Here is a 25,354-nt window from a genome sequence, read left to right on the forward strand (position 1 = left end):
ATACGCGCTCCCGAAGTCATCATCATTTGGTACGCACTTGATTGACGACGAGAGGGGACTCCCTTCATTCATTCAACTCCTCATACTCACACACCACGCCGCAGTCAATTTGGCGGGGGCCTGGCGTTGGATCTGTGCGGAGAAAAAAACATGCACTGCGTGGTTTGATTAGCGTTTTTAATTAGGAGACAATGAGAGACACTCTGTGGAACAACCGTTAACAGTCATGCTGTAGAAATTAGGAGAATTTTGAAACAAGACCACTTTCTGGAACACCGCGGAAATTTCCCGCGCAAAAGCAGATTCTGCGCAATCCACGTGCAAAGTGAATACGGCGGGAGACAGAGTAATTGCGCGGGAAAATACACGTTCTTTGTGTGAAAATTGATCAATTATCTGGGGATGACTGAGGGGTTTATGACAAACACTGTATTCAACGTGAGTAAGTCAATATTAAACAATGAAGGGTTTAATCCCCCGAGGTGTACGAGAAATTTTCGTTCTTGCATAGGTAATAATTTTTTCAATTAATTTCAGCATAATCGATAGAGTAACCAGTGAAACAAATGAGTATTTACTGTTAAATAAGCTTTTCTTTCGAACAATGCAGAGAATTCAGAAGAAGCTCATGAGAACGAGGAAGAAGAACAGCGAGCAGGACTTCCTTCTCAGCATTTCGGTGTATCAGGGGAAGGGTTTGCAGGTGCAGCATCTTAAGTCGTTTCTCGAGGTGTCTTTCAGTGGAAAAGTGAAAACGACTCGCGTGGCCAAATCCTCAAGCAATCCACACTTCAATGAGGTCAATCATTGCTCATGGCTCTTTTTAGTCTGCTCTGCCAATCCAGTCTATCGTGTCTCTCTCTGTAGTACATGGTCTTCGAGGTGCGATGCACTCTGAGCAGGCTGCTGAGGAAGAGCGTCACGTTCAGGCTGTACCACGAGGCGTGCGTGAGGCGATGCTCCGGGGAGTTGGTGATCGATCTGGAGGCAGTGTGGAATGCCGATGGAAGGGGTTTCTACGGAACTTGGGGTCGCTTGGTGCCTTGCGCCGGTTCAAGGGCAATCAATCGAGGTGAGAGGTCAGACTGTGGACTCCTCCAATTTGATCTGGTAATTCTTTCCGACAACACAATGCGACTGCCCAATCAATCTGACCATCAATCGAGTCAAGTACTCGAGGCCGTCAGGCAGAGAGTTCTGTTCAATTTCAACCTCCATCGCGGCTGCTTTCCCACGATTGCTGATTACTGTGTCGCGGTGACTCTTTGCGGAGTGAAGATGCACTCGAGAACTGCCAGAATGACTGAGTATCCAGAGTGGAACCAACAGTTTCAGTTCATGTGCTTCTTCCCAGCGCTCTGTGGGAATTTCGGCGTGAAGGTTGAATCTTCAGGTGCTCTCACCATGAAGACGATCTTCAAAGGGAATATTCTCTTGAAGGATCTCTCGCACGAGATCAATGGAGAGGTCACTCTGCCCACATTTGACCCTTCATGGTGGCATTTGTACAAGAACACGGACTATCTTGGAAGGATTCTCATCTCAATCCAGGCTTCTGTTCAGCCAGAGGGAATTCCCATCAATCGCTCAACTAAAGTGAATGGAATTAACAGATTCTTCGAGGTGATTGACATCGTTTATTAAATTTATTGCCTCTAATATGAAATAATTTATCTTCTCAGAATAATTACTGGACATATTCAAGATTCACAATTCACCTTGCCATCACTGAACTGGACTTTCTTCACACCTCTTCAAAGCACATTTGCCTCCGGATAATCTGTACAGAAGAATCTTCAGCTGATTTGAATCTCCTCTGCTCTGAATACAAAACCAGCAATCTCTTTTCCATGCAACACTCTGAGAAAATTCCCAACTTGTCCATGGAATTATTCCTCCCGGACCTCCGCAACATTCTCAGAGATGAAATTTTCATCAGGAAATTCATCTCGCATATTATGTCAAAGCGTTCAAAGCTCATTGATTTCCAGTGTATAGAAAATGCCCTTAGGGATCTGAAGAATATCCTCTCGAGAGAAGATGATGGTGAAACTCTCACGCCGTGGCATGTCAACTTCAGAGCCTCCATTGTGGCCTCCCTTGAAGCAATAATTGATGAATTGAGCGTATCGTCTTCAGCCACACAATCACTTGATAAATTGTTGGACAAATTAAATGATATAGTCAATCAGGGAGTGACTAAATGGCCGGATCTGTTTATACAACTTCTAGATAATCATGGAAGTGTATTTGGGATACACAGAGTTCGTCTGAAGGATATTGTGCATTGTGGCGGATTCTTAAGCGGCCGAAATTACAGCATTCTCTTCAAGAATCCCCAATGCACTCATGAAGACAGGGTTTGTGGCTGCATCTCTGGCCACGGAAGTGTTCTTCTCTGGATGGGAACGAGAAATGAACCATCTTCAACTGCATAATTAACAATCCATCCCTCTATGACACCCTCGTGGAGGTTTTCTTTGCCGGATACCATGGAAAGTTTTCTATTAATAGACAGAGTCACGTTCCGCACTGGAATAAAGTGTTGTGCTTTGACAAGATTTCCTTGGCTGGCGATGTGGAATCAATAATTCAGGATCCCCCAAAAGTACTCTTAAAGCTTCGTCATGGCAATGGAAGGATGCATAAATTATTGGGCATTGGATACACTTCGACTGAAGTGAAATTGAGCGATTCAACTCAATTAGAAGAAGTATTGAAATGGATTCCCTTATTTTTAAAGGGAATTTCCACTGCTCAACTCCTTCTTCGAGTTCAATTGGAAGAAGTTCACCCAAAAGAAGATGCAACTGACATTTCGAGTCCTGGAATAATTTACAAGGAAGTGGATATTCCTATAAAGAAATTTCACTTGATCTTCAGTCGCTTCGGCCTTCGATTGATGAATAAGATCGATGGAAGAAAGTCAGAAATATTCATGGAATTCTCAGATGTTACCCTATCAATGGGATCTAGTGGTAAAATCTTGGGCAAAAGTTGCAACTTTACAAATTCTGTTAGACATGCGGAAGTCTACTTGCCGGAAAACCTCGCTTATTGGCCTCCAATAGTGCTTAAACATCGAAGAGTGAACTCTAATAAATTGATAGGCATTAGTGTGATTTCGGATAGTCAGAAATTCTTGCGAAACCCTAAGTGGGAGTCGAGCAAACACAATTCCGTGAAATTAACTGACCCCAGCGATGACAGAGTGGAATTGAAAGTGTCCATAGAGGAGAAAATTGAAGGTGGAGGCCTTGATTTGGCTAAGAGCTTCATCAAGTTAGCAATGTCAAGGCTCCTGTGCACAGAAGAAGAGACAGAAATCTCCAAAAGTGTGAATGTGGAGATGGGAATGTCAAAGAAAGAGCTTGAAAGTTCTCAAAACTTTACTTGGTGGTCGAAATTCTTCAATTTGCTGTACGAAGGAAGCGAGAATTTTATCGAAACTGTCCACAAATTGAAGATTTACTCATCAGAACTGGAAAATCAACAAGAATTTGGACACTTTCGCGACTGGGCAGATAATTTTGAGTTGGCAAGAGCAGGAAAAGAAAACCCGCAGAGATACAGTTTCCTCAGAGGTCACATTGATATCTTCACGAAGACTCAATGCTCCATGAGAAACTCATTAGGTAAGAAGCTACTATTCAACAGGTGTTCTTGGTAGACTTTATTGAATTCTTTGCAGGTATCAACAGGTGTCTCAACACGCTCGCGAAGTGTCAATTGTGGTGAGAGTTTATGTGGTCAGGGGAATTAATTTGCGCTGCCGTGACGCTGGCAATTCCGATGTTTACACGTGTTTAGAGTTTGGTAAGACAAAGATCATGGATCGAGACAATTGTGTGAAGAATGAGATTCATCCCTTCATCGGGAGATGCTTTGATTTGAGAGGAAAAATTCCAGAAGACCACATTTTGAAGATTTCCATTTATGATCGAGATTTTAATGAGCGTTCCGATGATTTAATTGGAGAAACTTTCATCGATGTGGAGGATCGTCTCTTCACGAAGCACAGAGCATGTTTCGTTCCGATCGTCCAGGAATCGAACAAGGAAAACTCCAGCTTTGGGTGGAGATCTTTGGCAACAGTAAAATTCCTCCAGACATTGATATTTCGCCTGAAAAACCAGTTAAATATGAATTGAGAGTAATTGTCTGGAACACAGCTGATGTCTCTACGAAAGTTGCAACAATTCCTGGAGCAAAGATAAGCGATATCTATGTAAAATTGTAGGAAAATATAATTAAACTCACCTTCACAGTGCTAAAACTTTCAAGTTCATCCCTAAAATTTCGTCTGCAATTTCAACAGTTGGCTGATGAATCATGGGAAGGATTCCCAGAAAACGGATATTCATTATCGCTCATTAAATGATGTAGGAAAGTTTAATTGGAGAATGACGTTTCCCTTCAACTATACATGGAGTCGGAGAAGAAGGTAAGAATTCACTTGATCACGCAAGAAAATATTAATTGTGCATTAATTACAGGTAGTCTTCACAAAGAAAAGGCGTTTCTATGGGAAATTCGATGCCACTGTGAAAAGCCCACCGCTTCTGAACGTTCAAATTTGGGATAATGATACGATGTCTGCAGATGATTTCATAGGTGAATTCAAGCACGAGTTTTGAATTGTTTGTACATATTGATTACAATGTTTGGCTGTGATTTAATTAGGCGCCACGGTAATTAATTTAAATCATCTCCATGCGCCATCATCTCTGGCCACAAATTGCTCTCTGACGGTGAATTCCACGGCGGAATTAATCAATCTTTTCAGCAAGAAATCAATAAGGGGATGGTTTCCTATTGTGGGCAACTACAAAAGGAAAGAAGAATTGACGGTACAAATATTGAACTTGGCGCCAAATTTATCCATTTAATACCATCGGATTAAGTTTCACTGTTTTCCAGGGAAAGGCAGAACTGGAGTTGGAGCTCTTGGCGGAGACAGAAGCGAGGATGAGACCTGTTGGACGACAGAGAAAGGGCCCAGAGCCATTGGAAGATCCAAGGGTATTGATGACTTGTATTTGCCAAATAATTTTCGCAATCAGCGATAAAATGTTGTAATTGAGAGAATATGGTGAAAATCTCTCTCATTTCACAAGCGGTACTCGCGATTGAAAGTGATGTAATCTCAGGGGGGAGAAATCCCACAACGAGAAATACATATCGCACTTGTAGGAATTCCGTGAATAATTTGGCTTCCACTGGGGAATCAACAAACAGTCGTTTAATTACTGTATCGGACGCGACAGTCGAGCAGAGCATTGACTTTGTTGCTCATCTAATGAATTGCCATTCCATTTCAGTCGACCCGAGATCTCATTTCAATGGTACAAATCACCCTGGATGACGCTTCGGCACATCCACTTGCCCGGCATCATGGGCAAGTGTCCTGTGCGATGGTGTTACGTCGTTGGGGGCGTTCTGCTGCTGCTCATTGTGCTATTTTGGATACTGAGAGCACTTGCAAATGGGACGTTTAAATAAATTAGCAGTTGCAATTTATAATTAAGTACTTCACGCTCAATGAAAGCCCTCCAAGTGCTTCCAAAGGGGGCCTCAAGTGGTGACGTGACCGAGGAAAGGGTGTGTCTCTGATGGAGGAAGCTCATGTTTTACCAGCAAACGCGATGGTGTTTCATATCAAATAAAATGCGTACATGTCCGGGGGTTGGAGAGGATGGTCGTGGGTGGAGATTGAGAGTGAAGAGCCTGTCACAAGCATGAAAGTACAGACTGCTGCTCAGTTTAGTGAACACTACTGATGTGGACGGTTGATGGGGACAAAGAAAGGGACATAGGTTTTCAATTAGGGTGTGAATTAGAGTTTTACTGCACAAGGTTCCTCGACCTTTACCGAAAGGCCGCAATTTGCTGATGTGTGAAGAGTACTTCTTGGGAGCGGAAAGCAATTAGCTGGACAAGTCTGGAGATTCTTCTTGGAATTCTCACAATTGCACAGGATCCACTGGATACAATTTTCTTGTCAAGATGTTAACATGTCAGCGAGAAATTGTGAAATTGTGAATTTATATTATAAATGAAGTGAATGGACATCTGAAAGTGGGTTGTCACTCAGCGAAACAAGTTGTCGGTTAATATTTAATACTTGAATTTTTCTATAAAGTCGAATTGGGTGCATTTTCTGGAAAGTTCAACCTTGCAGACGCCGTGACTCAGTCACAGGTCACAGTCAAGGTGAAGGCATATCCTTCTGGAAAGCCCGCCAATCCATCATCAGCGTGTCCCATCTCCCCAATCAATAGCCAAGAGGTACGTGTTGGGAAGTCATCGAATTATTTGTGTAAATTCATAGAACGTGTCTTCTCTCTTGTTGTCTGAATAATTAATTAATTAATCGTTGTATATGGCAATCACTCATTATATGACAAGATTAAATATAGAAAGAGTTGCCACTACAGCCCAGGCATCGTTGGAAGAGAGCTTTCCTCATGCGATAGGATGATTTTCCATTCCATTACAGGGTTGATCTATCTCGCGTGATCGACGAAATTTCGAAACATTCTCGGAAATTGCGTATAAATAAACTTCCCCTAATCATGTTGATAAAAATCTCAAAACGCTCACAACCACCGATCAATATATTTTCATTTTGTTTCACCGCCTCACAGTTTCATCTTCACATATAGTTATCTATCACAAGAGAACTTGATAAACCCGGCGTCTCCACTTTTAATCATTTCATTTCACCCAGTGTTAACTCAATGAAATGATTCAATATATGAGAGCGGAACTGATTAGACCGAATGTGTGATTGTAATTCAACAGATGGCAATTATCACTGATATAGCATTTGGGTTTCTGCAAATGCAGAGTATCGATCAGTCTTTGTCTGTTTGCAGAGAGTGACTCTCGAGAGGAGCTGTTTTGGGGGATTTATGATACGCATATTCACCGTGATGCCAAGTCCCTTCTATATAATGCACAACACCAGAGCCGTCAGTCCTTGTGCAACGGATGCCAATGCAAATCAACAGAACCAGGATGATGTCCCGACAGTTGTAGTTTCCACTGATGTTCCCGAAATTAACAAACCTCTCAGCTTGAAGGTGAGCACAAAATGCATAGCTAGACTTTCTATAGACAAAATATGTGTTAAGTAGAACTGAAACTCTTTGGTAATGATTTTTTGGACGTTAATTTTAGAGAATTCAGTCAATAACTATGCAAGTAATATGAACATTTCAATGTTCATTATCAAGTATTGACGATCTGTTCGAGTCTATTTCTAGCATTTCTTATTTAAAGTCCTCCAAATCAGACCACATTTCTTCTTTTTACAATATTTAACACTCCTGGAATATAAAATGGGAGCTAAAGCTCTTGCCTTGTATTTAAATTGAATTTCTCTGCCAAGTTTAAATTGAATTCAGGCCATCAGCGATTTAATCGTGAGTATAAATGCCAGAAGCGTAAATAAAAAATTTACTCTCGTAATTGCTCAACAGACATGGATCCTGACTAAAATCATTGGGCAATCTCTTGAAAATATGCGGAAAGACGTGGAGAAGTCAACATCTGGGGCAGCTGAGAATGAGACTGGACAAGAGTTGCAGGCCATTCTCGCTCCGGCCGAGGAAGTGTGCCTCCTTCGCGACAGTCCCTTTCGGATCCTGAGGGTGAGTGAAAATGAAAATTACTTTCGCTGCTGCGAGAGTGTTAAAGTCTGAGTTAAAGGGTAAATGATGTATAACTCTTGCCATTGAATGCACGCGATATTGAGAGAGCTTTCGCTGAGCTTGGCCCAGAGTTTGCGTGAAGAGAGTGCACGAAGGATATGATGTGTTCGCGCTCTCCTTCTCTCGATGGTATAAAATAGTGGTGGCATCTTGGAGAGTTCGCCAGTTGCCGTCCAACCTCTGCATCTGGAAAGTCGCGTTCGCAACTTGAGGACCACAGGAAGGCCAAGGAGTGCTTCGTGCGACACTTGACTTCTCGATGTGGAAGATAGTGCTCAATTAGTGCTCGTGTTGTTGCAGGACATATCACTTTTAGCTGACAAGTAAATAGAAGGGCAAATTGGAGTTAAATAGAGGATGGGACTTGAGCTCTAATTTGTGTGGACAGCTATAAAAGTTGATGACTGAATATATGAATAGTAGATGAGCAAAAGTTTGCGTGCAGAACACGCGAGAAAGACAAAAAAAAAACAGGACGACAATTTACTCAAAATGCGCCTCTTCACGTGGCAATGATCCTAAAATCACACCTTTTCGAAGGGAAATTATGAGAATATCCTGTTGAAATAGTTCCGCGAATTCAATGGCAATTTCAATAGAGCAAAGTGGAAAAATGGCGAAATTCCAGAGAAATTCATATCGTGTCCTTTTCGGTGGATGCAATAATGGTGCCAACGTTCCAGTTCAAGCATCCCTGAGACTGCCCCGTGCATGGACGAGGGTCCTCAGACTGGCACCGATGCCCAAAGTGCCAATTGAGGAAATTATACAGGTCCAGAAATAAATCAATCTTTACAGACCTTCAAAAGTTCACGTTGAAAATTGCAGTGATTGACGAAAGGAAAGAATGTGTTAAAAAGCAATCAATTTGCATTTCTATAACACGCCACAGAAAACAAGCATTTGCTTAAGAAAAGCTCACGAGTAGCTTTATTTTCAACAATGAGGATAAATTTGAACAAAAATATCTTTCTCAAATCCTTTTCAGGCGGCTGAAGCAGGAAATCTTGAGCATTTTGCTCAACTCTTCAACAGTGACAACACAAGATTGAATGTGAAGGATGGCAAAGGACGAACGGCGGCTCATCAAGCAGCAGCAAGGAATAGAGTGAACATTTTGCAATTTATACGTGACCAACAAGGAGGTAATTAGTAAGAGTTTGACCAAGAATTTACTCAGAATGTCAATTGAATGTGTGATGGAACTATTATACATTGCAATACTGAAGCAGTCTTATTAAGTTATCAATCACATCTTCTTGAATCTTACCTGGAACTGAAGCGAAAGCGTAGTATTGCGAACTTTATAGCGTTTATAACCCAATTTTCTTTCCCATATTGACTATTAAATCTTCAGATCTCAACACACAAGACGCTCTTGGCAATACACCTCTTCACATTGCTGTGGAATACGATGCTCTGGATGCTCTTGATTTCCTTCTCTCAGTGTAAGTCATTCCCCGAATTCACTCAATGACTCGTGAATGCTGAAATGTGATGCTTTATTTCTCTGCAGACCCGTGAATACCACAACTCTCAATGATAAGAAGCAAGCTCCAGTGCATCTGGCTACAGAGCTCAATAAGGTGGAGGCTCTGCAGGTGATGGGAAAACACCGCAATGCCATAGATATTCAGCAAGGTGGTGAACACGGTAGAACGGCCCTGCATTTGGCAGCGATTTATGATCACGAAGAGTGCGCCAGGATTTTGGTGGGTGGCTTGAGAAAATTGAAAGAAATCAGAGCTTTTATTTATGCCTTTTACTGCTTCCAGATCACTGAATTCAAGGCTTGTCCCCGAAGGCCTTGCAACAACGGTTATTATCCTATTCACGAGGCGGCCAAGAACGCCAGCTCGAAGACAATGGAGGTCTTCCTGCAGTGGGGAGAGTCTCGAGGATCGTCACGCGAAGAAATGATTTCCTTCTACGATTCCGAAGGCAACGTCCCACTCCACTCTGCTGTCCATGGAGGTGATATAAAAGCAGTTGAGCTCTGTCTCAAGTCTGGCGCAAAGATCTCCACGCAGCAGCACGATCTGTCCACTCCAGTCCATCTGGCGTGCGCCCAAGGCGCCCTGGACATCGTCAAACTGATGTTCACTCTGCAGCCCAATGAGAAGAAGACCAGTCTCACGTGCACGGATGTGCAGAAGATGACTCCTCTTCACTGTGCCTCGATGTTCGATCATCCGGACATTGTGGAGTATCTCGTGGCGAGTGGAGCGGATATCAATACGTTGGATAAAGAGCATCGCTCACCACTCTTGCTGGCTGCGTCCAGAGGAGGATGGAGAACCGTGCACGCTCTCATCCGCTTGGGAGCCAACATCAGCCTGAAGGACTCGAACAACAGAAACGTCCTGCATCTGGTCATCATGAACGGTGGTCGTCTGGAGGTAAGACACTTTAACTTCCCTCTATTCCCTCAGTATATTCTAATACGCATGCGATGTGCTCTATCCGAGGAGTTTGCTATGGAGGTCTCAAAAGCACAGTCCCAGGCGCATTTGCTTCAGTTGCTCAACGAGAAGGACGACACAGGATGTTCTCCTCTGCACTATGCCAGCCGTGAGGGTCACATCAAGTCCCTGGAGAATCTTATTCGATTGGGAGCGTGCATCAATTTGAAGAATAACAACAACGAAAGTCCACTGCATTTCGCTGCTCGCTATGGGAGATTTAACACAGTTCGACAGTTGTTAGACTCTGAGAAGGGCACTTTTATCATCAATGAGAGCGATGGAGAGGGTCTCACGCCACTGCACATCGCCTCCCAACAGGGTCACACAAGAGTTGTGCAGTTGCTGCTCAACAGAGGAGCTCTGCTCCATCGGGACCACAATGGGAGAAATCCTCTCCACTTGGCTGCGATGTCTGGCTACACGCAGACCATTGAGTTGCTGCACTCCGTCCACAGTCACCTCCTGGATCAGGTGGACAAGGACGGCAACACAGCCTTGCATCTGGCCACGATGGAGAACAAGCCCAATGCCATCGCCCTGTTGCTGTCGATGGAGTGCAAGCTGCTGTACAATTACATGGACATGAGTGCCATTGATTATGCTATTTACTACAAATATCCCGAAGCGGCTCTCGCGATGGTGACACACGAGGAGAGAGCCTCCGAGATCATGGCGCTGAAGTCCGACAAGCATCCCTGTGTCACATTGGCGCTCATTGCGTCCATGCCGAGGGTCTTCGAGGCTGTTCAGGACAAGTGCATCACGAAGGCGAACTGCAAGAAGGATTCCAAGAGTTTCTATGTGAGTTTCCCCGACAATTCCCCCGTCTTTGATAATATAACAGACTTTTCCAGGTTGGACAATCTTTCAATTGTCAATAATGACTAACAAATTTTCCCATAACATGCAGATCAAATACTGCTTTAGCACTCTCCAATGTCCTATGATGTATGCTCAAATGGATGAAAAGACAGGAAATGCTGTGCAAATTTCCAAACCCATCCCATTGCCAGCACTCAATGTAAGACAAAAAAGGCATTTTTCCAGTATCCAACGCTGAAGAGCTTTGTCAAATGCGTTTGAACATTCCCTTAGATGTTCTTGTTATTGTTTGCAGAACATTTTTCATGAAATTTTCTCGAGTGCATTTTGCATTTTCCCCATAGGTGAGAGGATGACGAGACTACATTGGTGAATCAGTGCAGAGTTTGTTTGCTAGAAGCATGCTCTCCGATGGAGTCTCCTCTTTCCCTACAAAATTTGCATGAATTTTGAACATTCCCCGTATTTATCAAATATGCGCAGTTTATTGAATAGAAATGTGAACGGAAGGGCTTCATTGAAAGCTTATGAAATTTTAATGTGATTCAATTTTCTGCTACTATTCATCATTATTAGAATATTTTTATTAGAACAAATTACATTCTAATGTTTCACATACGGAAAATATTCCTGGAAAATGTCTAGAAATTTCTGTGTTCATCAACACGAAAATTGCTTTTTCTTTATTTTCACAGAACATTTCAATTTTCCTAATGATTGAAAGTTAAGGTCATTGAGAGCTTGATTGAAAGTTGAATTAATTTTTGAGCTTTAACTTCATTTACAAATCGATAGCACTTCATTAACTTCTTTCTCTCTAGTTTTTGACCTGAAAACTTGCAATTAAAAGTAAATTAACGTGACATTTTCATAAAGAATCTTGCTTTTTAAAGGAGTGAGAAAAGTGATTAAGAAGCATGACTTCCCATCAGTGAACTCGATATTTCCTGTCCGACTAATAGACCCCTTTTTTCCCCCTAATTAGTTGTTTGATTGGCTCTTTCTTTGGTTTTCTTTTCTTTTAGATAAAATATTCCTTTTCGGCGTACCAAAAATCCCAGAAGAAAATCGATGAAATCCGTATTCGTCTTAATGATCCCAAATGGCGACCTCCGCCTCTCGATGTTGTCAATGTGAGTCTCTTTTATTTCCCATTCAATCCTTAGCAGTTCTGCATGAAGAAAGTGTTGCATAAAGTGTTCAATATTGGCGCGCTTGAGCTTTTATTGACCTGACTCTTGACTGCCTTCCAACTTTTCCAAATTGACCTCTTATTTGTTCTACACTTTGGCAAACGACACAATCAGGCGATGGTAACACACGGCCGCGTGGAGCTCTTGGCACATCCACTGAGCCAGAAGTATCTGCAAATGAAGTGGAATTCGTATGGGAAATACTTTCATCTGGCAAATCTACTCTTCTACTGCGTATTCCTCTTCTTCGTCACGATGTTCTCCTCACAGTTGATGCACAATCACGTGTCGGCCACAGCAGATTCCAATGTGACCACCGTCTCGGACAATGTCACCGCCTTGCCGCCTCACCAGCATCATCAGCACTCAACTATGAAGCTGGAGATCACGACGGCGATGATGGTGTCTGGAATGGCCATCGTGGCCTACATTGCCATCAATTCCCTGAGGGAGATTGTCCAGGTGTACCAGCAAAAGTGGCAATACTTGCTCGAGCCGAACAACTTGATCTCCTGGACACTCCATCTCTCCTCACTGACCATGATATCCGCGCTCTTCTGCGGTGGTCACATCTCCGATGCTCACTACTCAGCCGCTTCCGTGACTGTCTTTCTCTCCTGGTTCAATCTCTTGCTGTTCCTCCAGAGATTCGATCAGGTACGCCCAGAAATCCTCTATTCAATTCTCCTACTAACTCTCTGTGATTCCAGGTTGGGATTTACGTAGTGATGTTCCTGGAAATTCTGCAAACTCTCATCAAAGTGCTGATGGTCTTCTCGATCCTCATTATTGCTTTTGGACTAGCATTCTACATTCTTCTGTCTAATGTAGGTTTTTCTTTTGAATGCTTTTAAAAGCACATATAATGATTCTTCTCTTCTTCAGTCTCTGTATCTGCAAACCACTTACTCGTTCTCCTCGATTCCGATGTCCCTCATGAGGACCTTTTCCATGATGCTCGGCGAGATGGATTTTGTCGGCACTTATGTTCAGCCTTTCCATCGCAATGAGCTCCCTTATCCGATTCCCGCCTTTGTCATCCTCTGCCTCTTCATGGTTCTCATGCCAATCCTCCTGATGAACCTTCTTATCGGTTTGGCCGTTGGAGACATCGAATCTGTCCGCCGAAATGCGCAGCTCAAGAGGCTGGCCATGCAAGTGGTTCTGCACACTGAACTGGAGCAGAAATTGCCGCAAATGTGGCTGGAGAAGGTGGACAAGATGGAGCTGATTGAGTATCCGAATGATACCAAATGTAAGCTGGGCTTTCTGGATTCCATTCTTAGAAAATGGTTCTACAATCCCTTCAACGAAGACGGTAAGACTGGTAATATTAGTGACAGAAAGCAACTCGTGTTCTATGTTGTTCTCTTTCAGCTGGACTGGATATGGTTCTGGACACCAATCCTGAGGACTATCTGGCAATGGAGATTGACAAGCAGAAGAGAAAGTTGAGAGAGATTACGAGCTCTCTTGAGCAACAGCATCAGCTTCTCAGATTAATTGTCCAGAAGATGGAAATCAAGACGGAGGCTGATGATGTTGATGAGGGTGTTCCTCCCAATGACTTGCGTCCTCTCTCAGCCACCCCTTTCAACATTGTTAGCAACTCTCGCTGGACTTCTCCCAGGATCCGCAAGAAGTTACGCACGGCTGTTAGTTTCAACAAGAATTTGTAATTCACGAGCTTCTGTGTGACCTTTTGTAATGTCAATCCCACTTATAGTATTGTTGCAATGCTTTATGTGAGAAATAAAGGAGATTTCTAGGTGTCAATTGAATTTCTCTCTATTAATATGATTGAAAGAATTCCAGAATCAGTTTGAGAATTTTAAATTCACGCGCCACTTTGCCATCTTTCGGGGAATCTCGATGTGCCGCTAACTTCACTGTGTCGATAAGTCGAACAAAGCGGCTTCACATCAGCTTGTCTCTTTCTGTCCCACTGCAGTTTACGGATTATATTTCCCCTTTTGCGCTTTCTCTCTCTCACTCTTAAATTCGCATTAAGTGTGGACGCCATTGGTGAAAAGTGAACAAATTTGTGCATTTTCTCCTGAAAACTCTCATCGTACAACATCTTAGAGGTAAGCAAAGTGTTTCCCAAGCAGCCACGCACAGGAAAGAGCAGAAATTTCCTGGCTGGGTGTTCTATCTTGAGTGTAAAAGTGACTTTTCCGGTGGCGTCATGGAGACTGTCATTGCGGCCCCCTTGACTTGTATTTTTCTCAATCCTTCAATGCGTCTCTTTGTAATTGCTTCGCAGAGAGATGGCTTATCGGAACAATCGGAGCTTCGATCGCAACAACTATGGCGGGTCCATCAGCCGCAATGTGGATCCGTGGGACACGACCAACGACTGGGGAATGCGCGGGGGCGGCGGCGGCGGCGGAGGTGGCAATTACATGGGCAACCAGGGCCAGAATCCCTCGGAAGCTCTGGCGCTAGCCAACAACCTCATCAACAACATCCTTCGCGGCAGCCAGCCGCCTTCGCTGCTCGACTTGCCGCCCAATGACATGCGCGGCGGCGGCGGTGGAGGCTTCGGCGGCGGATACGGCAGGAACACGGGCGGCGGCGGCGGCTACGACCGCTTCGACGATCGCATGGCTGGACGCATGGTGAGTTTTGGGGCTCCAGGAGAGTTCGGGAGGATTTGCAAAGTGTCCTAGCCGGTGGAATTTCACCGGCGGCGGCTGTATTCATATTCAAAAGAAGCTTTCTAAAGCACTTTTAATTAACCCTTTACGACAAGAGCGTTTAATAAGACTCAACTTCGATTTCACCAAATTCTCAGGGCAATTTTCTGTCACTTTCAACACTTCTAAAATGGATTTCAAATAAAGCATTAAAAGCATGCTTTGTTATTCCAAAAGAATCTCATTAATGCAAAATAAAGAGTATTTTGACACAGTTTTCGGGAGAATTCAACAAATTCATGGCAATTATCTTCTGGGAAATATTTCACCGCTCTGTTTGTGAATATTCTAACATCCTGTAAAACTAGAACTTCCAATGAAAACTCAAATCAAATTAAATTGCACTTCTGACCCATTTTAAGACAATCTACTGATTCAGCGATGTTGAATATCAGCTGACAATTTCTCTTTTCTCATCTTTTATGTAATAAAATTGGACGCCAACAGTTTGCCTAGCAATTACTCATTTATGGGGTGGTTCTATTTGCCTTCTCACGTTCAATTGATGAGTTGATATGAATACAGCTGCTTGTTGCGTGATTTCTGCCCGCTAAGATGCAAAATCCGGCGATAAGTGAGAGAAATCTGATGATATATAATTCTGAACGTTGCTTAGAAGAAGAGATACAATGGACGAGAGCTTCGTCTCTCTGATTGTCCTCTGATCGTCCTGAGCTCGACCCCAAATGCCAACTCGGGGCTGTTCCGCATGAGCTCAGCGTGCCCAGGCCGAAGTCCTCACACGTTTTCAGCATGAGCCAGAATACCCAAAGACCGAGGAATCTCGTGCGCCAGAGACAATTCAGTGAGATGATGATCGTCTTTCAGGGCGACATCTCTCCTTGTGCCGAATCAAGTGCCATGATTGCATCACGCAAGGATAAAATCATTTTAAGAAAGGAAAAAAAACTTTACTTCTGACCCGCGTGACTTCTCGCAACATCAATGCCAAACACTCACGACAGTTGACACACTTTTCACCCAAGAAAGGATGTTGTGATGTCAAGTGAGGTGGCAAAGACCGAATCGCGGGTCACACACGATTTCTTCTCTTTTTCTTATCTCACTCAGATGGGCAATCGCAATGCTGTTACCAACCGCAATCGACGTCCTGGCGTTAATGCTGGTCCGCGCAACAATAAGCCCACTAAACCGGGCGGCATTCGTAAACCCAATGCCACTGATCGATCTAAGAAAGTTCTGGCAAAGAATTCTAACAATTCTAAATCAACAAAACCGGACGACGGTACTAATAAGAATACTGAGAGGTAAGCCGATGATGATCAACATTTCTTCTTCTTTCATTTGCTCAGACAGAGAGAGAGAGAGTGAAAATTACTCCCCATTTCTCAAGTTTGACTTCCCCTTCTTGTTCGAAGCTTTATGATTTGTCACTCGATTTCTTCCAAAGTTTTTATACAAGAGACAGAAAAAATGTGAAACAATAAAATGCTTGTCCTCCTTTTTGAATGGATCAAAAAGGGCTTGGAAGGGAGAGCATTTGATAAGAGAAAATGTGTGTAGTTTCCGTGGCAAGAAAAGGGTCAACAACATACCAAAAAAAAAACCTTATTTGTTGCAGCATTTAAAACATGGAACCTCAGAGAAAACAACCCTTTATACCAAAGTGTTTCCAAATGTATTTTGAACTATATTTATGTAGTTGCATTTTCTTAGATGTTGCAAGAGAAGAGGTTCTTCGTCATTTTCTTTCATTTTACCATGCAACCTTTTTGCCACACGCACTGACACACACACGCTGTCACGAAAGAGTCCTCAAAGAGACAGATTTGACCATTGAGAAAACTCACACTGAGCATTAAGATGTGTCCCCCCCTCTCCCCTTTATAGACAATCATGTATTTTATACACTTTGTATTATTATAATTTATATATTACCTTCTCTCGTAAGAAAAAAAAAGAATATTTTTCAACAGTTTTTTCAAAGGTTTGTATGATGATACTAATTGGATTCCAGAGGGTTTATCTGGTTTCATTGATATAGAGAGAGAGAGAGAAATGACATTTAACATCTCTTCTGAACATGATTTCATACAAGATCTGAGTTGAAATCACTTCTTAATCGCTTCTTTGCAGAACTTGTTTGAGATGGAGCAACTTTTGCTGCTCATTTCCGCTAAAATCTGGTTTAAACAAAAATTTCAGCGCATTCTTTGTGCTTCAATTGACACTGTATAAAATTGGTAAATAGTGTAATTGAGAAGAAGATAAACCCTTTGAACTAAATCTCTACTGAAGAAGGCATTTGATGTGAAATCTTACATCATATCTCATCAATTCTCACTACTAATATTCTCTCAATTCTTCTCTTCCTTGCCGCGCGCCTGCAATTGACCATGCATTTTAGTGGTGAAGCCAAGGAGGACTTTGTGGAAGGAGATCCGCAGGATTCACTGTATGCTGATGTGCCGAGTGACATGTTCTATTGTCACATGTGCAAGAAGCACATGTGGGACTGTTTGTCCTTTGAGAATCACATCAAGGGGCGTTCGCACGCGATGATGAAGGAGGGTGTTGAGGAGAGCTATCGCTTGCGTGCCACGATGATTCGCCAGGAAGCGAAGATTGAGGAACAGCTGAAGAGTATTGAGATTGAGCGTCTGAAGCGCATTGGGAAGAATGTGAAGGCGACTAATGTGCGTCGTGAGTACTGTACAATGTGCGATTTGCACTTCTATGGACATTTGTCGTCGCATCGCAAGTCTGAGGGACACTTGACGCTGAAGAAGTTCCTCCATCCCAAGTGCAATGACTGCAGCATGGAGTTCCCAACGCGGATTGAGTATGATGCCCACTTGTTGGCGCCCAATCACATGATCAAGGCGTCCAAGAGGGCGCATCGTGCTGAGAAGCGTCGCAATCAGCTGGTGATTCACGGTGAGGCGGATGAGATGAAGGATTTGCGTGAGAAGGAGGAGAAACCGGCGGGTGAGAAGGTGGCCGAGGGCGAGGAGCCCGCTGAGGGGGCTGAAGTGAAGGAGGGCGAGGAGACAGCTGAGAATCCAGAGGGTGGTCAGAGTGAGGTGAAGCCCGAGGTGGAGAAGGAGCCGGAGAATGTCATTGTGGACTATGTGGAGGGTGTGACTGAGTTGCCGGCGGAGATTGAGAATCGCATTCCCAAGTACAATTGCCATCGGCAGTTGGGAAAGAGTCTGATTGGGAAGTTGGATTGCTATGAGTGTCGCATCTGCAATAGATACTTTGACAATGAAACCACGGCGGAGATTCACACCCGAACGATGTCACATCATCGTCAGTTCATCAAATTCCTCAATGAGAAGTGCAATGAGGTGAAGATTGCGGAGAAGAGGGCTGCGGCTACGCTTGAGAATGAGCGCAAGAAGAGGGCTCGCATGGAGGGTGAGCAGAATGGGAAGTCAACTGCTGAGAAGCCCAAGATTGATCCATCTGAACTCTATGATCCGTGTGAGGCTACTGAGGATGACGATAAGCCCAATGGTGAGTGTTAATAATTGTACACAGAGAGTTTGGAGATGAATATTGTGATTTCTCCCTCAGAAGCTGAAACCACGGAACCAGAGGTGAAGGAAGAGGATATGTCTGGTAGTTTGGACGCCACGATGGAGTCTGTGAAGGAGGATGTGAAGCCAGAGCCAGAGGAGCAGCCCGTGGAGCCTGAGAAACCAACTCCTGAGCCTGTCGTGGAAGCGAAGGTAGAGCCAAAGGCCTCACCGGCCAAGGCGCCGGTTGTGCAGACGCCAACGCCGACGCCAACACCGACGCCGACGCCACAAGCGAAGCCACCACAGCAGAAGCAGACTGCCACGCGCGGACGTGTGCCTCAGCGCGGTTCTCCGCGTGGTCGTGGCCGTGGACGCTACAATCGCTTCTAAGACGTGCGAAGAGAGAGAAGAGAGCCAATTAATGCTTCACAACTCATCTTTCGGCTGAAAGGTGTTCTTTCATTATATTGCACATTTTGCCCTCATCAACAGAGTCGACGGAATATTTTAGGAAGAGAAAGAGAGAAAGAGAGTAAACAGAAAGTAGTAGCATATGCTTACTTTAACACAATATTTTACAAGAGGAGGAAATTTTAAAAAGTACATATACAACATATTTAGAGATTTAACATATAATCTTAATCATACTTTTAATGTTTATTTTGATGTAGGTTGATGTCGTGACTCTTGTGAGATACAATTAATAATAAAGAGTGTAAGAGAGAATTGTGCTTTTTATTACTACGGTGGTGATTTATTACTTTCCTTGGATAATTGTGCACAGTGTGGCGTGGCCCTGATGTATGATGTGCTGATGAAAAATTACAAATGAGTTCACATTTGATAATTATTGTTGTAATGCAATTGCCGAGTAATATTTGTCTATTTGGCAACTTTTTGTTTACTTCAGCGAGCTGAAGACTGGAAAAAGGGAAGGAGAGTTTTGAAAACATGAGCTAATCAAACATCTCGATTGAGTCACAGTGTAAATCATTTGCAAGGCTAATGATCCTCATTTGTGCGTACTTGCTTCTGAATTTATTAACTCAATTGTACTTTTGTCAAATATAACTCTTTTACACACAGTTTGTCAACAGAAACTTCCGCGAAGCTGCTTTAGTATGTCTTCAGGATGACCAGATGATGCGCCGAGCGCCTAAAGTTCCCACGCTGTGTGATCTTACTGTGACCTTATCAGAGATTTCATTCAGCACTCCGCTTAGTATAATCTCGCGTTTGACAGTGATAAGTGTGCAATTGACTCTCTTCGCGGACAATCATGAAGTGCCACACCGTGGAAGTTGTCTAGTGTCATCACTTTCCCCCCTGCTCAATACAATTGTCCGTGAAGATAAGGATGCCTCAAGTAGCTTCTCTGCTGATCTGTTCAACGTGAAATTGCCGTGAAGACTGCGTGATTTCCCATGCAAATTGGTAAATTTGTGGCACACAAGAGAGTTTTTGTGAAACGCAATAGATCGAGTGTGTTGCACTGTGTTTTTTCTTCAATTTTTCACAGTATAGTTTCTCCGTCGCCATGCACGGAATCAAGAGGGTGTGCATCTTCTGCATGCTCACCACCCTCCTGCCCGCCATCCTGATCATCCTGCCACTGTACCTGAGACACAGCCGCTTCGCAGATGTCTCCTACTCACTCGCCGAGTCGGACATTGTGGAGATCAAGGAGGGCATCTCCACGATCTTCTGCGAGCAGCATATCCTCCGCATGAACACCTCCTTTCACGCCGTTCAGCTCACGCACAGTCCGGAGATCTCGAAGAAGCGACGCAAGCACATCCGCCTGAAGAAGTCCATGACGCTGCCCGACGACACGCTGGAGTACTGGGGCTTCTTCCTGCTCAAGGGCGCTTCCGTGGCGCTCAAGGTGTGCTCGCGCTTCGACGGCTCGCGCATTCTGGTCGTCAAGGGCGAGCGAAACCTCAAGACGTGTGGCCTACAGGTGAGTCTCCGATCAACCCAATTCTCGTTTTCGCTGCGCGGAAAAACCCGCATGAATTAGTCGATTGGGATTTCTGCAAAAAATTGCTCTGTTGATACACTAAAAACTGATTGTTTATGTGCAAATGTCGCTGAGTACAGTGGAATTTAATAATATTCATGATATTCATGAGACACATTATTTATTCTATGGCTGTGCCTGCCATTCAAAAGTGAGACATTGAGCAAACACTCTACAGAAGTCGTTAGAATTGCATGTAAAGCTTTTAATTCCATTAGTTCCTGTTATTAGTGGCAAAGTCTCTAAAATTGTAATTGTAATCCTTGTCAGGACCACAACAAGAACAAGCCTAATGGTGCGAATCTCGGCAACGGACTGGGCACTGTGAGTGTGACCTTTGAGACGGTGGCGGAGGAGGTGCACGACGATCTGCCCAAGTCATTCTCCTCCGAGGAGGCGAAGATTGAGGAGATGGCGAGGCTCAAAGAGGCGGCGGAGAAGTTCATCAAGAATCACCCCAAATCGATGCTCGCCGAGACGATTCTCGAGCTCAAAGCCAATCACACTGTTCGCACGCGACGGGATCTGGTGCTGGACAGGCGGATAAATCACGGCGGAACAGCGCTGAACTACACGGAGGAGGACTCAGACTCCGTGTCCAGCTTCGAGAATGGCCTCCTCACGTGCTACGACGGGCAGATTCTGGTGTCGCAGAGCTTTCCGCCCAGCACGCAGTGCACGAGCGTGAAGTTCCTGGAAAATGGCACGCACATGGTGATGAAGCATGATGCCACAGCCGATGGCTACTACTACTACATCTTCTATAGTGACAACGATCTCGTGAGCAACGACATCAATGCGATCTTCGACATCCACAAGCCAACATTCCAGTATTCGCGGCGCGAGGGCTCGAGGGACTGCGTGAACAGCACCACTTGCGTCTTTCCCATTCACTTCTTCTCCGACGAGACGGTGATCGTGGAAGTGCCGACGCGGGACGGCATTGAGCACGAGGACGAGGACTTCACCACGCTGATCTCGTCCTGCAAGCCCCGGATGGCGGTTTATGTGATCTTCCCCATTGCCATTCTCTTCCTCCTGGTCACGTGCAGCTTCATGTAGACTTACTCCTTGCCATGTGTTGTCCATCCACTTTTACTGTACTTGTATAAAAGACATATTTTACATATCAAATACGTTACTTGGAAGGCTTTTCAATGGCATGTGCGCTGCTTATGCTTCCATCGCGCGTATGCTGCACACGATATCCCGCCTTGCGGCTGTCAATGCGAGTCAATATTTGATTAGGAAGCTATTCTTCTGCGAGCTCTTCTCTCATTTTCAGGCACGAATTGCATTTTTTTTCGCCCAGGAAAAAATCATTCAAAGAGAGTATTTGAAGAGGAGGAAAAAAAACTATTTGAATTCCTCACTCTCTTTGCAAATATTCCATCAGTTTTTTGAGTGACGCGCAGAGCGATTCTTATTCATTTGCCTCGCGCGCATAATTGCCTCGTGAAAACACAGGCAATAAATCAAATAGATTTGTACATGGCAAGGAAAAGAAGGCTGGACGCCATGTAATCCTTTTCCTGTTCCCTCTGCGCCCCTTTTCCGGTCCACACACAAAAAAAGTGTGTCGAATTTCAGCGCAAACAGGCCCATTGAGCGGGATTTCATGCATCTGACTGGCTTGCGGCCATGGAAAATTGTCAAGAGAGGGTCAGAGGCGGAACGCCTCATTGGGACTTAATTAGATTCCCAGGCAAATAATGCTCCAGGCGACGAGTGAGAGATAGTGTTTGCACAAGGCGAAGGAGTGTATCATTGGCCACGAGCACGTGTCGCCAATCAAGTAATCGCCTCCTTAATGGAGTCTTCACACCACCCACTTGAGCGTGCGTCGTGGCCACGTGCCGCCCAGGAATCTGTTGCTCTCCACCAGCCCTCAAAACAACACGCAAATTGTCCGCACGTGGCCGGGAAACTGATCTTCTCGCGCCGCGACGGCTCATCTGCTTTTTTAAGGCCAACGGATTGCATCTCACGCGGACACGCGACGCCTCGATGGGTTCTTGTGCTGATCATTGAGATTAGTGCTATTTTATTGACAGGATCATCACACAGCCAGGAAATGTGTGAAAACTCACGACAGATGTGACCAATTGTGCTACAATGGATTTTTTATGCCATCGTCAGTTTTTTCCGAAAAGAGAACTCAACCGCAAAAAAATCTAGCGAAGTCTATTGTTGGAAATGTGTGATAATCCTGGGTGAAATTCGGAAGCTGGAAGTAATTCGTCAGTGATCAATTGTGACATCTTCCCATTGAGGAGGTCTTTTGAAGATTCTCTCTGTGTGTGGAGATAAAAGTGACCAGAGATTCGAGTTATTTGATCCTTCCGACTCCTCAGCAATATTTGCACTTCATCTCGAGGGAATTGTGCAGGGATTCTTGGTCAGTGTTTCCCTGTTTCGAGGGAAAGAGATTCCAATAAAACAATAATTGAATTTTTCAGCAGGATAAATTTTTAATGAGCCAATATTTGTATTGATTTGTATTCACTTTGATGTCAACAATGGAGAAATGGCAAAAACACGGCATAAATCTTGGGGAGTAAGAGTGTTAAGGATGATTTACAAATACTGCAAAATTGCAAAGTTCGACTCCTTTTATTTGCCATAGCATGAATTGCTGCATCCTTTCGGATACATTCTCTCGTCTCTGTGTCTGCATTTTCCACTCTATCCATCTCGTTTTTTACGACCCTGAAATATGATCCTGAATAATAAATGAGTTGCATGAATTGAAAATGTATTAAGAAGAGAGTGAGAGTTAAAAATTATTATAGACTTTGTACAGATTAGCTGAAAAGGGGGTGAGTTTTTCCTGTCAAGAGGGTTGTGCGCAGCAAAATACACCACAAAATTATGCATTCTGCATGGTTTTTCCTGTTCAAGAGTTCAGAGAGTGAGTAAAAGAGGAAGTTTTGTTTTAATTATTTTTCAAGCAAATCTCCTGAGAACCCCTAAATCCACTTCCAGTGACTTCTCACTCCCCAAAAATCGACGCCAATCGCTGGTCGTTCTGCATGGCTGAGAATTCACGGCTGAGGAAATTACTCACCAGCTGTGGTGGAAACATTTAACACGAATCTCAATTACAATCGAGGGTTGGCGGTCTTTTTGTCCGTCAAAAATCAGCGCCGGGAAGAGATTTCCTGTCGCCGGAGCTAAATTGCAATTTAATGTTGCAAAAGTCAGTGTTTGGAGTGTTTTTGAAACCTAACGTGTGCGACCCCTTTAAAATAACATTTGTCCAAAAATTTCTGGCCTTCCAAATTCATGCGACCCGGCTCAATTGCAAATACCGAAATTGTTGTTTGTTCTTCATATTTAAGGGATTTGTCAGTCAATTGAGGGCCGCTTTTGTGTGCTCTTGGCAGGATTGGCGCGACAGTGCGATGGCAGAGCTGGAAATGAGAATGTTTGATATGGTTAGTTAGAGTGTGAAATTTTGGGTAATTTCACAAATTTGGGAAATACACATCCCGAGAAAGCATCACATATTTACCTTCAGGGGGTGAAATTTATTTGATCACGGATCATGCCTCATGGCATTAGAATGCAAATCTCTATGCTGGAAATTCTGTCGCTTCCGGGCATTTCGGGGGTAGAAGAATTATCGGTGAAATCCCATGTGAAGCTGAAACGGATCAAATTTCTGGGTTTTGCAGTGATGAAAGAGGAAAAATGCACTGCATTTGTGATACTCAATCCTCAGTATATTCATGTTTGGTCGCACTTTCGAGGGTTTCGCATCTAATCTAATCTCATTCCACCGCGAACTTGCCGAGACAGTGACCAACAAAGCGCAACTTCGCATCTGCAACAATTTTTTTTAAATGAAAACACACTCGTGAAAAATGCTCGTGTTTTGATTCTCATGTTATTCTTTTATGAAATCCTCAAGTGGCCACTTATCGAGGACTATGTTTGGGCTATCTGAGTACCAGCTGCACGATGTAAACTGATGCTTAGCTGGGGATATTCTCATTGGGATTCACTTGCCATCGCACACTCATAAAGTTTCAATTAATCATCGAAAGATTGTAAATCTCCCGATAACATCTTGCCAAAAAAAAGGGGGAGGGAATTTATTGCTCGCATATGTAAATATCACGCAGAGTTTTCTTGTTCGCTAAACACCTCGACTGGAGGGACGCGCGAGGAGGAGAAGGACTAAAAAGCACCCATTCAGGGCATTAAACCAATCGGTGGAATAATCCATTGTCACTCTGATGGCAATAGTCGCAATTTTGCCGCCATTGTCTGTGAGCGTCGAACGAGGGCTTGTCTCACTGCTTCTTCGTGTTGATGTCCTGTGACCAGACACAATTGCAGAATGGCACAAAAGTGCTTAGCCAGGATTATTTATTGTCAGTTTTCCAATTGAGGTTTTATGCTGGACCATCAATAATTTTTTTTGTCTCCTCTTCAAGTTCAACTTGAATTGAAGTGATTCTTGGAAGGAAAATTGTAGGAATTTATAAAGCGATTTTCCTGCAAATGAAACAAGTGGAAAATTGTGTTTGTATGAGGCAAAATGACATATTTATTTGAAAAAAAAAATCTCTCTGCGAAACAATCATTCTTTTGCGACCTTTCTTCCTCAAGTGATCCATCCAAAATTTGCTTTGAAGACGATCAGACCTCACTTGGCACACATAAAAGAGTTGACGTGTGATGAAAGGGTGCCTCGGAAAATATCATAGGAATAATTGAGGCTCGCTTGATCTGAGCTTGAGGCTCGACTGCACCCCAGAAGAAATCAAAATACGAATAATTCAGAGTTGACACCTCAGGGGGTCTCTCCATTATTATAACTATTATTATTTCTATGAATTGTAACCCTCTTTTGCTTGCCAATTCCATTCATTTCCATTGAGCGGGCGAGGAGTTGTTCCCTGCCATTCCATCCCGCTAAATACAGGCGAGAGAGCGAGAGACTCCCT

The 25,354-nt window shown here is 43.7% G+C and overlaps 3 protein-coding genes across 5 annotated transcripts; all 3 read left to right on the forward strand.

Moving 5' to 3' along the window:
* Positions 1-8,413: 8,413 nt before the first annotated feature.
* Positions 8,414-13,951, forward strand: LOC132259318 (transient receptor potential cation channel subfamily A member 1). The gene is made up of 12 exons (XM_059756891.1): positions 8,414-8,487; positions 8,704-8,860; positions 9,073-9,163; positions 9,232-9,427; positions 9,491-10,114; positions 10,184-10,981; positions 11,091-11,201; positions 12,028-12,135; positions 12,310-12,852; positions 12,906-13,022; positions 13,081-13,513; positions 13,573-13,951. Exons 1-12 carry the CDS (start codon positions 8,455-8,457, stop codon positions 13,872-13,874), a joined length of 3,513 nt encoding a protein of 1,170 aa, XP_059612874.1. The 5' UTR covers positions 8,414-8,454; the 3' UTR covers positions 13,875-13,951.
* A 228-nt stretch (positions 13,952-14,179) lies between these two features.
* Positions 14,180-18,907, forward strand: LOC132259914 (zinc finger protein on ecdysone puffs). Of its 2 annotated transcripts, none has more exons than XM_059757732.1 (5): positions 14,180-14,282; positions 14,462-14,816; positions 15,966-16,162; positions 17,263-18,374; positions 18,435-18,907. In XM_059757732.1, exons 2-5 carry the CDS (start codon positions 14,466-14,468, stop codon positions 18,767-18,769), a joined length of 1,995 nt encoding a protein of 664 aa, XP_059613715.1. In that variant the 5' UTR covers positions 14,180-14,282; positions 14,462-14,465; the 3' UTR covers positions 18,770-18,907. The 2 variants fall into 2 exon arrangements, with proteins under 2 accessions (XP_059613715.1, XP_059613716.1); XM_059757733.1 differs by having other exon boundaries at positions 18,438-18,907.
* Positions 18,908-19,518: 611 nt separating this feature from the next.
* Positions 19,519-21,665, forward strand: LOC132259478 (uncharacterized). Of its 2 annotated transcripts, none has more exons than XM_059757123.1 (3): positions 19,519-19,813; positions 19,904-20,339; positions 20,670-21,665. In XM_059757123.1, the coding sequence occupies exons 2-3, from the start codon at positions 19,917-19,919 to the stop codon at positions 21,459-21,461; spliced, it is 1,215 nt and encodes a 404-aa protein (XP_059613106.1). In that variant the 5' UTR covers positions 19,519-19,813; positions 19,904-19,916; the 3' UTR covers positions 21,462-21,665. The 2 variants fall into 2 exon arrangements, with proteins under 2 accessions (XP_059613106.1, XP_059613104.1); XM_059757121.1 differs by having other exon boundaries at positions 19,899-20,339; positions 20,670-21,663.
* The last annotated feature ends 3,689 nt before the right edge of the window (positions 21,666-25,354 follow it).

This window comes from Phlebotomus argentipes, unplaced genomic scaffold (assembly GCF_947086385.1).
Source record: "Phlebotomus argentipes unplaced genomic scaffold, Phlebotomus argentipes genome assembly scaffold_18, whole genome shotgun sequence".
In the NCBI taxonomy this organism is placed as follows: Eukaryota; Metazoa; Arthropoda; class Insecta; order Diptera; family Psychodidae; genus Phlebotomus; species Phlebotomus argentipes.